This window comes from Pleurodeles waltl, chromosome 6, assembly GCF_031143425.1.
Source record: "Pleurodeles waltl isolate 20211129_DDA chromosome 6, aPleWal1.hap1.20221129, whole genome shotgun sequence".
NCBI classification, from domain to species: domain Eukaryota; kingdom Metazoa; phylum Chordata; class Amphibia; order Caudata; family Salamandridae; genus Pleurodeles; species Pleurodeles waltl.
Window position 1 is genome coordinate 1,105,094,777 of NC_090445.1, and position 18,332 is coordinate 1,105,113,108.

Consider the following 18,332-nt stretch of genomic DNA (forward strand, 5'->3'; position numbering starts at 1 on the left):
TATTTGGGGCTTTATTTTGATTGGGGGGGGGGGCTGCGCTCCCCATCCCACTCTCCAATGGACTCCTTCACCCCAGGACCACCACCTCCCCAGGGCATTGAATATACAAAATTAGGGGGCCTACATATGCCCTGGGGACCACCACCTCCCAGGGGCTAACTAAAAATCTTAATGGGGTCTTGCAGAGCCCCCAGGCCCCAGGGATCACCACCTTCCTGGTGCCAAATACATTATTTAAAGGTGGGGGGTCATGAGGCCCCATCACTCGCCATATACTGCCCCGGGGACGCCATCCCTTGGGGCTGGCCACTAGTGCAGGGGTGCCCTGGCTCTCTCCAGGGCAACCAGTGTGCATTGTTGTGGACTGCAGGGGGCTCAATGCTCTGCTGTGCAAGCCAGCACCCCGCCTTCTGCAGGAGCCAACATTTCTCCTGCATGCAATTGTTTCATCTGTTTTCCTGCCACATGGCAGCGGACAAGGAAACAGATGAAAACTCTGCTTCCTGCAAAAAGGAGCAGTTTCACTGCTCTCGTTTGCTGGAAGCAGAGTCAGTGTTTGCTCCCGCTTGCCGGGAGCTGTCAGCTCCAGCCAAGCAAAAGCAAATAGCTATCTCCTGATGGTGGGCAACTCGGGAGACAAAAGGAGCCGGCCCTGGGGGTGGCGGTCCCCAGGGCCGTTAATGACTCCAGGAGGGGGCCGTCCAGCTTCCCCTCCTTTAATTGACACAGCCCATCTCTGGGGAGATGGTGATCTCCCTGGCCCTACATGGTGCAGGACAGCGGCCGCTTGGCCCCCAACCCATTTTAAAAATGTTTTTGACCTGGGGAGGTGGTGGGCCCTGAGGCCCAAGGGGTCGGAGTTTCCCTGTGTAATTATGTAGTTAGATCCAAGGAGATGGTGTGCCTTGGGGCATATTTAAGCCCAAAGAGGGAGGTCTGCGCTGCCCCATTCTTTTGTTTAGTTTACACCCTGGGAAGGTGGTGGTCCATGGGGCTCCAAGAGTCCATTGGATGTGCGCTCCTTCCCTAATTTCTAAAACACCCTGGGGAGGTGGTGGTCCCCAGGGCTCATAAGAGCCTCAGGATGGAGACCTTATGCACCACGTCCTCTATTTTATTGCATATATGGGCATGCCCTGAAGACCTGGCCCACCTGGGGGCCTTGTTAAAGACAAGCATTGGAGCCCACACTTGTTTTTCTTGTTTTTATTGCCGTAAACTTGAGGAAAATTCTAAAACATTTATTTTTTGCCTTGGTGGGTTTTCATGGGGACCCCAGCACCAAGGCTGGGGAGGTCAGGTTACAACCTGCCCTCTTTTCTTTATTGTGTATCTTTTTGCTTGGGACTCGGCTGAGTCTGAGTCCCAAAATGGCTGCCAACACTTCCTGGTTGAAGCTTCGGCAGCCAATCAGTTCTCTGCACGAGATTGGGAGAATTTTCGAATTATTTGTGCACCTAGATATACAAATTTGTTTATCCTTTAATATCTCTAAAACTACTGAACAGACTTACAACAAATAACAAAAAGGGCGCTTTCTGGACCAAGAGCTACCTTTCTGCCAAATTTGATGTAATTGCGTTTAGAGGTTCGGGCTGTAGTCGTGTCTAAAATATCTATGGGAATTAACATGGGAAACGCACATTTTTTTTAACCCCCCCTTTTTTTGCTCGGCCCCTGCTTCACGGATCCCCCTTAAAACATTCCATGCACAACAAGACCCAATTTGAACCTTTTTTGGGGAAATCTCATGAAGATTCATCAAATGGTGCAAAAGATATAAAAAAGTCACAAACATTTTTCTTATGGAAACTAGGTCCTAACTATAACTACCTACTGGTGACTGCCAAATCTCAATTTGTATATCTAGGGTTGTCTCAATTTGTATATCTAGGGTTGTGAAGACTTTGTGAATACTCCTGATCTCATGCAGAGATCTGATTGGCTGCAATACTTCAAGCGTTGGCAGCCATAAGCAGAACCCCAAAAATAAACCCAAAAAGAAAGAAAAGGAAGCTGCATACGAATAAACTAACCCCCTACACATGCACTGCTAATTACCCCAGATATTACAGCACATCTTTTATAACATCATTGATAATATCACTGTAACATTTGCAGTCAAAATAATCATAAAAAAACTGTGCATGGCGAGGGCATGAGTTATAGTTACCTTAGGGTACGAGTTATGGTTACTAAAAAAAAGCTAACTATAATAGGTGAATTTCGATGTTTTTTTTACGTTGAAAATGTGAGCCTAACTATCATGTCCCTGTAACCTTCAGTTTTTTAAGTGAATATATATATATATATTTACCCATTCAACTCATAGCGATCTGGAATAAAACTAGGATTGGATTTTTGGATGTCCCACTAGAAGTAAGAGAATGAAAATTGGAAACTCATGTTTTTTGCAAACCTACGGCCTGCAACTCAATCTTACATGGCAATAGTGGGCATCCAAAAGCTCTTAAGTGGTGTATCCCCTATAGTCAATTTTTTAAGGACATGGAAAATTTGCTTGAACGACATGGAATTTGAAAAGGAAGCCTCTACAATGTTGAGCAGGTTCCTGGAGAGAGGTGAAGCTGAATGAATGCAATATTTATCAGTGTATTTTGGGAAATGTGGTTTGACCAGCATGTTTCATTTTAGGTACCCTGAGATGAAGTTTGGAATGTGGCTGGAGCAACACAGTAATTTGGTTCCTATAGACCTCTGATGTGCTGAAGAATTCATTAGAGATGGATGGCATCCAAGTCTAGATGTAGCTTAACATGAATATAACTGGCGCTGTTGGCACCCTGTGTGATCATATGAAAGATGGGGACATGATAAGAAAATATATACTGGTGGGCCTGTCATTCAGTGCAATATACATGTACTTTGATACCACAGTTTGATTGTACATATTTTTGAAATGCTATTTATTCTACACACAGTACTTTATCTATTGACAAATATAAGATGGGCTATAATTGAAAATACATGGTGATTTGCCGCCTGTTTAGTACAATATTAATGAATTGTTTGATATCATGATTTTAATCAACAATTTTTTATAATTAATCTATGAAGTATAAGGTACTTTATTATCTGCCATATAGGTAATTTTTGGTGATATTTAGGTGCTATGCTATTATAGTTTTGACATATTAGGACAGTAGAATACTGTGCAACTATTATAGAAAATATTTATATTATAGCATTGATCAATGAAAAGATACTCTCCACAAAGCTGGAAATCTTTACAATTTAGAACTGGGTAAAGAATGTGGATAACGCTGGCTGATTTATGTCCTTGAAAGCCTAATGATATTATTGCTTTACTCCTCCAAGATGTCGCCCACTAAAAAAAGATGAATTCGGGTGTGGCATCATGGGTGGTGCAGCATGAGGGGTGGCAATGGAGAGGAAAGTCTACATGTTTATAACACAGTGATTGTGGTGTTGAGGACTGTCTTGTGGGAGGCGTGTAGCCAAAAGGCATTGGCGTCCCGTTGTGGTGGTGCACTTTTGCTTAATAAATCATTGGATTGTTCCTGGAGTGTCCTGTTTTTGATGCACACGACATCATGGTGTTATGGAGTGATGTTATGGTGCGGCTATCAGTGATGAGGAAAGACATTGACATAAAGAAATATATATATATATATATATATATATATATATATATATAAATATTTATATATATATATATATATTCATGCATATATATATATATATATATATATATATACATACATACATATAGATATATATATACATATCCTTTTGCATATATATTCTCTGAAAAAACAAAGGTTACAGGGATGTTATAGTTAGGCTCACGTACAAAACCTTAAGAATTTGCCACTCATAGCTAGAGTTATCTCAAGTAACTATAACTCACGCCCTAAGGTAACTATAACTCATGCCCCACCATGCACATTTTTTCATCAAAAATGTTACTACAAATATTACATTGATATTATCATTGATGTTATAAAAGATGCCATGAGTGCCATATTTTTTAATTAGCAGTGCATGGCAATGGTGGGAGTTATAGTTACCTTGGGGCATGAGCTATAGTTACTTGAGATAACTCTAACCATTACTGTCGATTTTCTAAGGTTTTGTACATTTAAAATGTGAGCATAACTATAACACCACTGTAACCTTTGTATTTTTAAGTGCATTTCCATGTCTTTTTAACAAAATTATGTTTCCTAACTATAATGTCCCTGTAACCTTGTTTTATTCAGTGAATTTCTATGTTTTTTTAAGATATAGTAATTTTGCTTACTATACGTTAATTCAACCACCGCCATGCACGGCGTTCGGCCATGTACAGCGGCGGTTAACCACAGGATCTGGCCTGCAGCCAGGCACTGTGGCCAACCCCCTATAAGCACCCAACCTTACACCGTGCAGAGCAGTGGTTTAAATGGAAAAATAGAAGTGCAGGTACTCTGTAATAGAGTACCTGCTTGTTTCTGAGAAGTGCCGGTACTCTCCAATTAAAAGTATTACGTTTTTCTTGAGATATGCCGGTACTCTCCCTCTCAAAATAAAAAAGTGCCGGTACTCAGTACCGGAGAGTACCGGCCCATTTAAAGCACTGGTGCAGAGCCTTCACACATGTGCAGTGGAGAATGCTCGCAAGACCTGGCCTGCAGCCAGTCCCTGAGGCCAACCTCTCTATCCACCCAACCCCATGCTGCGCATTACCGTTTCACCTTGCGCAGCAGGAGTTATCCGCAGCCTCTCTGGGTGTGAGAATAGGTGTGAAGGGGTGTATCTGGGAGTGAGAGTGGCTGTGAAATTGCCTGTCTGGGTGTGAGAGTGCATACATCATTGTTTTAGTGCGTGCGTGTGTCAGTGTGTGTGTGGGTCTGTGAGTGGGTGCACTAGGGTATCAGTGGGGCCGGGAGTGGGTGTGTGACAGTCTGAGTGGGTGTGTGAGTGGGTGTGTAACTTTCTGAGTGTGTCTGTGAGTGGCTGCGTGAGGGTCTGAGGGAGTCTGTGAGTGGGTGTGTGAGTATGCGAGTGGGTCTGAGAGGTGGGTACGTAAGTTTCTGAGTGGGTGTGTGAGTGGGAGAAATTGACTGAAAAAGGGACAGAGAGAAAGCAAGAGGAAGAGAGATAGAGTTTTTAGGCTTTGATGTCTGACATACTTAGAATTAGATATTTGTGTCAAATGTAAAATAAAAAAAGTTTTTTTTTTTTTATATAATAATTTGTTTTTTATTTTTAAAAAAAAAGTAAAAAAGAGGGAATGAGTCCAGCTGAGCTACGGGTTTTCTATTTTTGTTTTTTTGTTTTAGCCCTTTATGAGCTATCTGGGACCATGAGGGAGCCCGGAGGGCTCCCCCGTGCTCCCTACTGATTTATTTATTTATTCTTCTGTTAATATATATATATTTTTAATAAAAAGTCCTTTACGGCTTATCTGGCAGCGTGGAGGAAGCATTAAGGGTTCCTTGTGGTGCCATTTCTTCAGGAAGCAGGAAACTGCTTTGACAGCAGCTCCCTGCTTGCTGATGCATGTTATCTCTGTTCCCTGCATGCATGTAGGGAACAGAGATGATAGCTTCAGATATTGACAGCTGGACCTGCTTTACAGGTCCCGGTGTCAAAACCCAAAGGGTTTGCTGTTGCTTCCCTGCAGCTGCAGAGCTGCATTCAAGCCACAAGAAACAGCTGTGTCACAGGGGTGGGCACCCCGGGACATAGCAGGAGCCGGCCCAGTGGGGGGGTTGTCCTCAGGGCCATTTGTGGCTCCACAAGGGAGGACATGCACCACCCCTCCAATGTGTACACAGCCCCGGGGAGGTGGTGATCTCTGGGGTTTTGACCTCTTTGCACATTTCTGCACTAATGTCAAGATTTTTTGACACTAGTGCAGCAAAGCACCACAATAGCATAAAAAATGTTGACGCTATTGGCCTAACGTGCACCATGGTGCGCCATATTGTAAATACAGCGAACCGATAGTGTTGTTAATTGGGGCAGGGACAACGCAAGAAAACTAGAGCATCAGCACAGATACGCCAGTTTCTGGTAAATATGCACCTAAGTACAAGGATTACGTTATTGTTTATTGGAATTATTGAGGCTTTCGTCAGAACTTGGATCGACCCGATTAGAAGGAACTTGGTCTTCTATGTTTGAACAGCGCCAAATTTCAGACAATCATTATAAGATGATGAGAAATATTTTACTGATCTTGAATGATATATCTGGTGATTGTCTATTAGGAAGAGAACCCCTGCCTTTTCTGTGATACACCACCAATAATTTAATGCCTTTTTATCTCAAGCTATAAGTGTTTTCCCTAAAAACTCATAGTGTAGCCTTCAAGCACAGAAAAGCACTAGCCCTTTTAAACCAGACCAGGGAAATGTGAGCCTATACCAGAAACAGGATAAGCAAATACGCATGACCACTGCTTGTCCTAGTCCCTTCCCCCGTGCAATTTTCACCAGGAAACACATGGCGAAATGTGAATAGTAGGAGTAGCTTCAGAGTGAAGGTAGCATAAGAATCAGTAAACAAAAACTAAATCCTCCAATTACTACCCCTTCCCTGCTATAAAATACTACATATGGCGGTAACACAGCATGCGGAAATAACTATATCCTGTTAGCTGTAATTTTAGATGCAGTATTCATGCGGTAGTTCAGGTGCAATAAAGGTTTCAAAGTAGACTTGTCAACCCTATCTAGAACTACTCCTAGCTAATGTGTTACATGCTACACAAAACATCAAGCTTTCTGGCAATCTAAATAGTGCAACATGTGCTCGCTGGTTTGCAAGACCAGTAACACATCAAATAAGTCTAATACATCTTGATGATGCTCGATATTTAGGCCTGCTCTATCATCTACGCAAAAACGGAACAAACCATAGGCATTGGAAGCAGGGGTGTGGAGGGTTACCTGCAGCACCCCAAAATAACAAGGGACGTTAATCAATATTTCAGGGCCTCCTGTTTTCTGCTGGGGTTCAATGGGCAATAAGGATTCATGAAAATGCAGATTTACGTTGTCACATTAGCTGTGCGTCCACAGGCCAAGGTCTTATGCGAGGCTATGGCTTCTGGCAAATTGCTGCTTATTCTTTAAACATGGCGATTGTTTTTTACTTTTCTTTGACTCCAAAGTGAGAGGATTTTGTTAAGCCAACTACGTGACGGAGTATGATAGGAAAGACTGTAGGAAGTAATTATTTTTTCTAATGCACAACAAAATTAAAATTACTGTAAACTGACTGTATACATATTTTAGAATATATCAGCAGTTAGGAAAACACAAATAAAACACATTTTTAATTCTGAAGTGTGATGGAGCCAAATATTTTACTAACATTAAAACGTTTTACTTCATGGTACCCAAATGATAAATAGTTGCTGAAACTGTTTTCCACACATTATCTTTAGTGCGCTACAATGTTGTACCATAAAACCTGTATGTCTGCGCAAATATAGCGGTAATTTTGATGGAAAATGGTCTGTTTGTAAATGTGCGTTAACACCCGTTAACACATCATGTTTTAATAATATATTTGCAACAATGTGTTCCAAAATCCACCTGCTATATCCCACACCATTACCACTTACCTGCTGAATGGGTGAGGCTCATTTGCTACACTTGATCTTTGTGTGACACTTGGATTGTTTTTACAATCCCTATTACTGCAGTGATGTTACAATGGCTGCAGAAGCCCCACTTAGAAAATTGTTCCAGCACCACTGGAACCAACCAGACTATAAGAAATGTAGGAAGAACATAAAATGCCATTCAATGAAGACCACTTGTGCAATTTAATCTTTTTGATAAACTAATCTCTAATTTTTTTGCATCAGTGTATACTGCTATAGAGTAGCAGCTATCTACATATTAGAATTCCACTTCCTCCCAGGAGTGTTGGAAAACCTAGATCAACGATAATCTATCCAAAATGTGTTTTATATCAATAACCATACTGACAATATGGCACCTGGTAAAAAAAAAACTGAAGCATGGGTCAAATTAACACTAAGAGGCAATGGCTAAAAGCAATCTGGAACTCTGGGTTATTGTTAGACTTTTCATCCTTGGGATGGTCTCCCTTAACTTTTTGCCTCTGCTCCCCAGGTTGTTGATTGTGATTTTGCTGTTTTTGTTACTCTGGGCACTTTACCACTGCTAACCAGTGCTAAAGTGCAAGTGCTCCTTTACAAAATGTGTATGTTATTGGCTTATCCATGATTGGCATATTTGATTTATTAGTAAGTCCCTTGTACAGTGCACTAGAGGTGCCCAGGGCCTGTAAATCAAATTCTACTGGTGGGCCTGCAGCACTGGTTGTGCCACCCACATAAGTAGCTCTGTAATCATGTCTGCAGTGTCTGTGTGTGCAGTTTTAACTGTAAATTCGACTTGGCAAGTGAACCCACTTGCCAGGCCTAAACCTTCCCTTTTCTTACATGTAAGAAACCCCTATGGTAGACCCTAGGTAGCCCCAAGGGCAGGGTGCAGTGTATGGTTAAAGTAGGACATATAGTAATGTGTTTTATATGTTTTCACTGTTGCAAGGCCTGTCCCTCTCATAAGTTAACATTGGGGCTACCTTTAAATCTGATTAAAATGTAGATTCCCTTTTGGAGCGGATGGACATGTGGAGTTTGGGGTCCCTTAGCTCACAATTTAAAAGTACATCTTTTAGTATAGTTGATTTTAAGATTGTGTGTTTGAAAATACCACTTTTAGAAAGTGAGCATTTTCTTGCTGATAACATTTCTGTGACTCTGCCTGTTTGTTGATTCCCTGTCTGGGTCAGTTTGACAGTTGGGCTGGTTGCACCTCACACTAGACAGTGACACAAAGGGAGCTGGGGTGTAGTATGCATTTCCTTATGAGCCATCTGTGCTAGGAGGGAGGGGAGGAGTGGTCACTCACACCAGAAAGGGCTGTGCCTTTTCTCACACAATGCAGTCTCCAACCCCCTGGTGAGTGTCTGGGGCCTGGCCTGGGCAAGGCAGGTTTTCACATTCAAAAGGGACTTTACCTTGAAGCAGGCCTACTTCAAAGGAGAAATGGGGTATAAGAAGGGCACCCAAAACCACAGACTTTAGAACACTTCTGGAAACCAAGAGGAACCTCTGCCTTGAGAAGAGCTGAAGAGCTCAGGAAGAAGAGCTGTCCTGCCTGTAACTGTGCTTTGTGGAGCTATCCTGCAGTTGCTGCTTCTGCCAGAGTAAGAGGGCAAAGACTGGACTTTTTGTGCCTTCCATCTTGTGAAGATCTCCAAGGGCTTGATTTAGAGCTTGCCTCCTGTTGTTTGAAGTCTCAGGGACAGCAAAGACTTCTCTCTGCCAGCACTTGGAGTCTCTGGAGAGACTCCTACTCTGCCCTGTGGTGCCTATCCAGTTCCTGGGACCCTGAAAGGACAAGCTGGCAGCCTAAGAGCAAGAAATCCACTCACAGAACGCCATGCGGAGAAAAGATCGACGCAACTCCGATCTGCAGCTGAAAAATCGACGCGACGCCGACTTCGCTGCTGAAAATCGATGCTCGCCTGCAACGCAACCGAAGAATCAAAGCAAGGAACTGTAGAAACGACGCGCAGCATCGCTGATGGAGGCTTGTGAGATCGCAACCCGTGCTGCATGGTTTTCGGATCATCGTGCGGCTGGATTTCCGACGCAAACACAACTGGGCATGTAAAAACAATGCAAGCCCTGCCCGGACCCGAGAGTGCTGACCAGATCGACGCTTCGCTCTACTGCGGAGAGCAGAAACGACGTGCCCCGACCCGACGAAAGGAGAAACGACGCAAGGTCTCGCTCGAGAGTGAAATCGAGATATCGCAAGCCCTTTTTGATGCACACTCGCCCGTGCGGGGTTCTTTTTTATGCACCCAAGGTACATTTTCACGCTCACAGTGTTAATGTGTGTTTGAAACTACAGAAAGACTCTTTTTGCTTTTTAATTGATAACTTGACTGGTGTATTGTGGATTTTTGTTGTTTAGGTCTTGTTTTGTTTAGATAAATATGTCCTATTTATCTAAACCTGTGTTGTGTCATTTTGTAGTGTTTTCATTAAGTTACTGTGTGTGTTGGTACAAATACTTTACACCTAGCACTGTGAAGTTAAGCCTACTGCTCTGCCAAGCTACCAAGGGGGTAAGCAGGGGTTGGCTGAGGGTGATTCTCTTTTACCCTGACTATAGTGAGGGTCCTTGCTTGAACATGCGGTAAACTGACTGTCAACCAAAGACCCCATTTCTAGCAGTTATGAAAGCTGAATTTGGAACTCGGTCAGTAGTATTGGATATTTAACTGTGGCAAAGGCATCCACAGATTGGAGGAATCCAGAGCAGGGGAACACCATGCCCAAGAAAGCAATTCAGAATTCAGATCAATAACTGATCTGGATTCACAGTGTCCCTTAGCTGAAATGATATTATTGTGTAGTGGAAAGAGGAATAAGACAAAGCACAGAAGGACCCTTCTTGCCTCACTTATACTCAAGGGAAGAAACCAAAAACTGACTTTCAGTGTACTTTATAAAACATGGTAGTATGGGGATGTGGCACAGGCAAGATTAGCATTGGACACAGGGTTGATATTCTTTTAATTATGATTATGTTTATTATTATTATATGTTCTGTGTGACCACTGTGCCCCTTCTGATAATATTAATTAAAAAATATTATTAGTGACTGTAATATTACATATACTGTCCGTCGTGCTATGTATCTTATAATAGTCACAATATACTGTCGCTATAATATTATTATGATATTAGTATACAATAAAAAGACTCGATTATTATGCAGCCTGACATTTTTCATTTTAGAAGGATGACAGGCTAAGAATTGCCTGTTTCCAAGAACCTCTCTCTCCCTCATGGACGTCTGAAGGAACCTCAAGACATGCTCTTCTAGATGTAACAAGCATTATCTCCTCTCCCTCCAGTCGCCCTACCACAGCGCCTGGATACCCTCACAGGTGATTAGCGTGCTCTACAAATCCACATAACATATACCTAGCATTTCTGAAGATATCAAACCAGAATATCTTAACATACTTTCCCATTTACTGACTCTGGTAGGGATTTGCTGTTGACATTTGTGAAAGGTAGGGCTCTTTCAATGAATCACTCTTTCTGGTCTGTGCAGCATTCATATCTTCTTAATAGTTAGGTGTCACAGGCATTAGGTGAATCATCACACAAGTTAGAGGACAGTAAATGCTGATTCCCCAGACTGACGGTAAATGGCTTCCCTGTTACCACCAGTATTCTATGTGTGAAATTTGCAGCACAAATCATTGAGAGTGTCAAGTACCAGCAACCAATTCTGCATACAATAAAAACAACAGTTCAGAATTACCATTCAAGTTCTTATCTCCTCCCATGTGGGAGGTGATGACACAGCATTCAAAGTGATTCCCTATTTCCATTGAAGTCTGCTTGATTTAGAAAAAGATGAAAGAAATAGCTCCCACCTAATATGCTGGAACTGGTTTCTACTTGCATTGGCTTACAATGCCACTATCATATTCATGTTCCGTAGACTCACCTACAAGGCAGCAAAAACTATACCACTACTCTCTATGGTTGCCAAACTCAACGTCTCAGAAAGTCAGAGCAACACACTAATCCATGACCTTGCTAGAGATGGAGTTGACAAGTGAACAGAAGACGAGAAGTGAAAACTTCTCAAGACATAACTGCTTCCCCTTACCTCTGGGTCACTCCTTTCCTAATCCGGTTTAGAAAATAGATGAAACCTTCTCTTTTTGAGGAGGACTCATTCACCACCAATGGTGAAACTCCTAGCTCCTTTTACCCCGGGACTGAACTTTGAAAGTAATTGCATACTTCTAATGCCTTAGTCCCACCCACTTTAAGTAAACAATACGAAATAATTCCCAATATTATATACAGGACTTTTATTGGATCTGGGTTTCAACAGCAGACCGACTTTAGTGCTGGTGGCGTCCAGTGTGACAATCTTTTTGGCACTCCATACAAAAACCTCATGCTCCAAGAATTCCCTCTCTACCACACTACACCAGTGCCCGTCAACTCTCCATAGCACCTTTCTCACATGCATTTCTTTTCTATTATAGTGCTACTCAAACCAGTGAAGGCTATCAGAGCACTTCACATCACATACACAGATTATACAGAGCCAATGAATCATACATGTGTAAATCAGCCTTTGGGAAACGCTACATAAAATAATGAGGATTACTTGGTATATGAGTCACATGTCACTGATACTAGTAAGAAGCATATTTTAAGAATGTGTGGTCTAGAGAGGCACAAACCCTTGATTTAAAACCTGCCACAGTGGTTGGCTTTACTCATAAGAATGTATTTCTACCCAAAGGAACCCTTTTTTTTTTTTTTAGAAACATTAGGATATTGAAACATTGGGAAGAAAACATAACATTCTAACCCTTACCATGTAGCTTGCATGCAGATCTTTGATGACAGTTCATAGTTTGCTGTGCTATATATATTAGTCTTATAATTTGTGAACTGCAGGTCACAAAAGGATCTTTGTGACACAAGCAGTGACCTGATGAATGATCCATATAAATACAGTTGACGGCTTTGTATAGTTCACACTCTTTGCAGCAGGCATATTAACCCATTGCGCTACTTTCTCATGCACGTTAACTGCCACTAGACAAAACTCTGATCACTCTCCAGCAGAAACATTAATCACCAGATCTATCTCTACATTGTTATTGTTGCCTGAAAACTGCTGGACACACAACAACTCTGCAGCAAGTCCTTTTTAAATCCATGTTATTTTTAAAGACAGTGCCATCTCCCTCCCAAGGTCAGCACCGCGTGCAGCTGTACCAGTCGTACAGCCACCCCTCGAGTGCTCAATCAAATCTGATTAATTTTGGTACCATTTTTTATAAATTCATGAAGAACATTCTCTGCTGAACCAGCAAGGTTAACAATACGAGGATCTGCAAAAGTAAATCTACTTGTGCAAAGCTTCTAAACTGTAGAAAATATCAAAGATGTTTTAATACTTTTCACAGCTAAAACATTGAGGGAATCAATAGAAAGTACACATTTGTAGTAGAAATAAATTAGAAGACAAACCGCAGAAAAGAACACATGCAAGTAAAAGGGAGTAAAAGAATGATCCTCCTATTTACAAACCTAACGCTTTGACTAAAAAAAATCAGATCAACCAGAAAACAGGAGATTAACTTGGGGGTAACAATCATATGAACTGTACTTTTTTTTGGTACATTTTAGGATGGTTTCCTTCCAGGACCCCAGCTGCACCAAGTTGGTCTGCGTAGCGAGATAGGATGTGGTACTCACACATAGGCTTGAGCTGTCCAATCAGTTCCTCTTTGGTCCATTTCGCCCATTCTTTCTTGTCAGTGTTGATGGAGCACAGAATTGGGCCACATGGCTTCCCACAGTCCTCAATGGCAGGCACATTCAAGTAGTGCACCAGCACAATGTCAGGATTCTGAAATACAAAATACAGAAACGGGGGCATGGTTAGGTATGTGATGAGAACCGATTTTACAAATGTCCTTCAAAAGCAAGAATATCTATGGAATAATGAAAAGACCCATCAATTGCAATACAGTAATTTCCTGCTCCACCCTGGAGGTTGATTTGAGCAGAGTAAACAGTGATAGCCAGCACACAGAGATGATCAATACTGTACATAGAAAAACACCTGGCCACAAGAAGTTGCACAAAAGTCAAACTAAATGCTCATACTGCTGGCCACTAAAGAATCGTATCCTTTAATGTCAAAAGCACCCAATCAGTGCATCCAATCCAGATAAGAATCTGTCACCCACCTCTTGAGATGGCTATATTGGCTCCCAATCCAAGGTTGCACAGATATCACACTTCTCACCACTATGCATAAATCAGATTATGGAGATGGCGCTCAATGCATTGAGTATAGAATCAACCCATGAAACTCACAAATAATTAAATGACCAAACAAGCAGACATTTCTTCAAACATCTTGTGTCACTGAAACTTCGACACAAGCACAATCTGTCAGACAACCCACATCAACCACCACAAAAAGACTTTTTAAAGCATTTCACTAACAGCTCAATCTATGACCATAAGCAAGCAACAAAAAAAATAGAAACTTTTTTATAAAATGCTGCACTTTCGCATTTTGAGTGTGCTATTGCTCAAAACTTCTGTGCTCCCCAAGCATCATAACTTCTAAACTGAACCAAGAATACATTATTCGTATTTTTATATTTCAAAATCGAAATCTGAAGGAAAAGCTCATTCACCCAGTGCTTGACTGAACTAGTTGAGATACACTGATAAATATCCATATCATACCATTTAGTACAGCCTTCAAACTCATAACTATTAACAGGGCCACTGGTATTATGTGGCAGGGGAGGACCAAATGATGTGGCAAGGTTGACTAAATTATGTGGTACGGAAAGGAAAGCTATCCGGAGTAGTGTTGCACATTTTGCGATAGTATTATTTTATTATTTTCTCATTTTTACTCATTTTAATGGTGTCTGGGCAAAGATTTCACCTCATTAGTACCCGTTTAACGGCCAAATGCAGTAATAAGCAACTGAAAGATGACAACTTCGTGTTTGTGAAGGGACTTCTACAGACCATGGAAGCACATGTTGTCATGTTTTAGTAACTTTGATTCTTTTTGAGCTGGACAACATTTTTTTGTTTAAATGTGCAGATGATGTATTAGGTGGCAAATCAATAATTATGCTGAAAAGACAGTGGCCGCTGAATCTCATAATTCCAATGGTTTTTGGAATTATACACTTGCGTCTGCAGCACTGGAACAAGCAGCGTCATACAGGCTTCTACGAAGCAGTCGCAAGAAAACAGCTTTATCATCAATTCAGATTATACGTTCGGCTCCCCTCGGGCAGATGATTCCTCTTCCAAGCGCACATAAATATGTCGTGTTTTTTCATAAGCGCCAGAAAAAATAGACACAAGAGGAAGGGCGGGAGGGCGAGGGGGTAGTTGACAGCTCTAAAAAGGGACCCATGAGTGTTCTTCACGGCAGAGGCAGACTCTCGGCCGCTTCTTCGCAGAGACGCCCTTGGATTTAGAAGCGGTAGTTAGGTGCCAGCACACAAATATCACTGGTAACATGCTAATGAGACATAAAGATGCCGCCTCTTTCCTCACAGAGTTTCCATCAGACAGATTTTGTTTTCCTCTGAAGATCCAGGAGGCCCATCCCACAGGTTTGTTTAGTGCCTCATTAACATTGTTCCAAGTGCGCCATTCGCGCTAATGTGCTGTGTTTCCATAGGAATGGGGCGCGCGAACTGAGGCCGATGAAGGGCGCACCGGAAATCAACAACTGCGTGATATTTCTGTCACAGGAGCAGCAGCTCGAACCCAGTCTTCGAAACAGCGCTCCTGTCGAAGAACCTCTGTTACTAAGGCAATAAAACCAAAGCTTTTGGTTAAATGCTCCTTCTTTACATTTATATTGATATTAGTTTAATTTGAAGTAGATGTCTAGTACTCTCTGTCTTTCCAATGCGTGTTTATTTTTAGTCTTTTCTTTTATTAAAGTCATTTGCACAGTGCAATCTGCTAATTTAACTGACTTAAGACATTCTACAACTCCCTCACTCTGACACCAAAGTTTAAGTTGTGATTTTGTGATAAAGGACTCGGAGAGGTCAGTGGATTAATCGTCAAATTCCCAGATTCTGAGTTTGGCGGAATGGGTATTTAACTCGCCCAGTGAGGTAAAATAAGTGTGGTAAAACTAAAGACAATATATGAAAGGAGTTCCTAATGTTTCTCTCTGGAAAGGCAGTAAGGACGTAGCTAATTTGGAGGTGGCACTGCATGGTGCCAGCACATATCTTCAGGGCCTTCCTGATGCTAATACCTTGTGGGCTTCAGCAGATGCTGAAGGAGCTTCTTCCAAGTTACGTTTTGGTGGAGATGTGGTGGAAACTAGTTTGAGAGTCTATCGTTGGTTAGCAAAATCTCTTGAATTTAAAAGGGCATTCATTTAAGCGACATGATGAGGCAAATGACGGCATTTAATCCTGCTGGGATGCAGTGAGATGGTGTCTGAGGAGGCATGCACAGAGGATTCTAGTGCTGTGAGGCTTGGATTCAACTAGGATACTGATTACGACAGGTTTTCTGGATTCACATTACGTGAATCATCCACTAGATGTAGCTGCTTTGCTTCCCCTATACCCACCTCACTGCCCCAATCCCCATGGACCGCCCTCTGCTGGCATCAATGTCACATCAGAGAACAAACTTGTGGCGCCTGGGAAAATGTTTGCGAGTACCCATGTTATAGTTAGAGTAACATTGTAGTCTATTAAAATAGACAGAGGAGATGCTTCCACAGCGCACATTCTGAACTCAAGTACTTAAGTACTTTTAAGTTAAATGTACTCTCATATGTGATAAAGAAAAAGACGGCTCTGTGAAATAAAGGGGCATATTTATACTCCGTTTGCGCCAAAATTGTGTCGTTTTTTTTGACGCAATTTCGACGCAAAACTAACTCCATATTTATACTTTGGCGTTAGACGCGTCTAGCGCCAAAGTCCATGGAGTTAGCGTCATTTTTTAGCGTGGACAACTACTTTGCATTAATTATATGCAAGGTAGGCGTTCCCGTCTAAAAAATCGACTCCGAGGCATGTGCGTGGGATTTATACTCCCGGGCAAAAATCACGCCCGGGAGTGGGCGGGTCAAAAAAAATGACGTACGGCCGCTTTTGCGCCGTTTTTTAGCGCCTGCAAAAGGCAGGCGTTAAGGGACCTGTGGGCTCTGAAGGAGCCCAGAGATGCCCCCCCTTCCCCCCAGGGACACCCCCTGTCACCCATGCCCACCCCAGGAGGACACCCAAGGCTGGAGGGACCCATCCCAGGGACATTAAGGTAAGTTCAGGTAAGTTTTTTTAAAAACATTTTTTGTGGCATAGGGGGGCCTGATTTGTGCCCCCCTACATGCCACTATGCCCAATGACATGCCCAGGGGACAGAAGTCCCCTGGGCATGGCCATTGGGCAAGGGGGCATGACTCCTGTCTTTGCTAAGACAGGAGTCATTTCTATGGGGGTTGGGAGTGAAAAAAAAATGGCGCAAATCGGGTTGAGGCGAAAAAATTGCCTCAACCTGACTTGCCCCATTTCTTGACGCCCAAGCCCCATATCCCCCTACGCCGGCGCTGCCTGGTGTACGTCGTGTTTTTTAAAGCACACCAGACGGCGCCGGCAGCTAACGCCGGCTAACGTCATTCAATAAATACGGCGCCCGCATGGCGCTTCAGAATGGCGTTAGCCGGCGCTAATTTTTTTGACACAAAACTGCGTTAGCGCAGTTTTGCGTCAAAAAGTATAAATATGGGCCAAAGTGTTTGTAAACGATCACACAATTTAGAAAAGCAAGGGAACTGATACTTATTCCAGACATAGCAGACCTGAATCAGGAGCCTGGGCTCAATTACCAACTCAGGAATGTACTTATTTGGAGGGGTGGTCACACCCCATGCACACCCTTAAGCTTGTTTCGAACACTGACAATACTATTTTCCTTCACTTTTCCATGTTTTCCACGTCTACACAATTCTATTTTTTAAAATAAAATGTTGTATTTCCCTAAAAGGTTGTATTTCCACACTCGAATGTGACTGACCTTCCTAATGTACCTCGGCCATTTCCTCACTTCTTGGCAATACAAAACACTTTGCATTGCCAGGGGCTGTGCCCCCTCTCTGACCCCCCCAGCAGCAACAGCTGCAAAACTTTTACTATGAAACTTTCATAGTAAATGGGGTGGGGCCATGGGGCTGTGATGGTGACGAGTGGGAGAGCATTCCCCCTCAGTATGCATGTATGATTGGCCAGCCATCTTGGGCCTGCAAACACAAATGCACACTGGGCTCTCTCTGCTGCGTTGCTGGGTTGGAGACAGCAGGCAGAGACTTCCACCTCTGCCTCGGAATGCCCTGGCTGGCCGCCCCGTCCAATCCTAACTCTGCTTTCATACTGCAAGCAGCATGAAAGCAGCATTAGGATTGGACACAGGACAGACTGGGAGCCCGTGCCTGCAGTCCAGTCGAGGAGTGGATCGGAGCGATGAGACTCGGCATGGCGCAGAGCTAAAGGTAAGTTTAAAAAAATGTATTATTATACATTATTTTTTTTCGTCCCCCCACCCCTTTTCCCTCCGTGAGTCTCCAATGTGCAATGCCCAAAAGACTTAAGTAGAGGAGCAGCAATGCTAGCCTACGGACATTCTCACAAAAACACACGTACAACCTCATATTGTGAGATGTGTTTACCAACATGCGTCA

At 42.6% G+C, this 18,332-nt stretch overlaps 1 protein-coding gene across 6 annotated transcripts in view; it reads right to left on the reverse strand.

The window, feature by feature from the left end:
- The window catches only part of CAMTA1 (calmodulin binding transcription activator 1), a 2,488,613-nt gene that overhangs the window by 754,716 nt on the left and 1,715,565 nt on the right, over positions 1-18,332 (reverse strand). For all 6 annotated transcript variants that reach the window (XM_069240215.1, XM_069240212.1, XM_069240214.1 and 3 more), the window contains one exon: positions 13,331-13,484. In XM_069240215.1, coding sequence (XP_069096316.1) covers positions 13,331-13,484 — 154 coding nt within the window. The remainder of the gene's footprint in view (positions 1-13,330; positions 13,485-18,332) is intronic.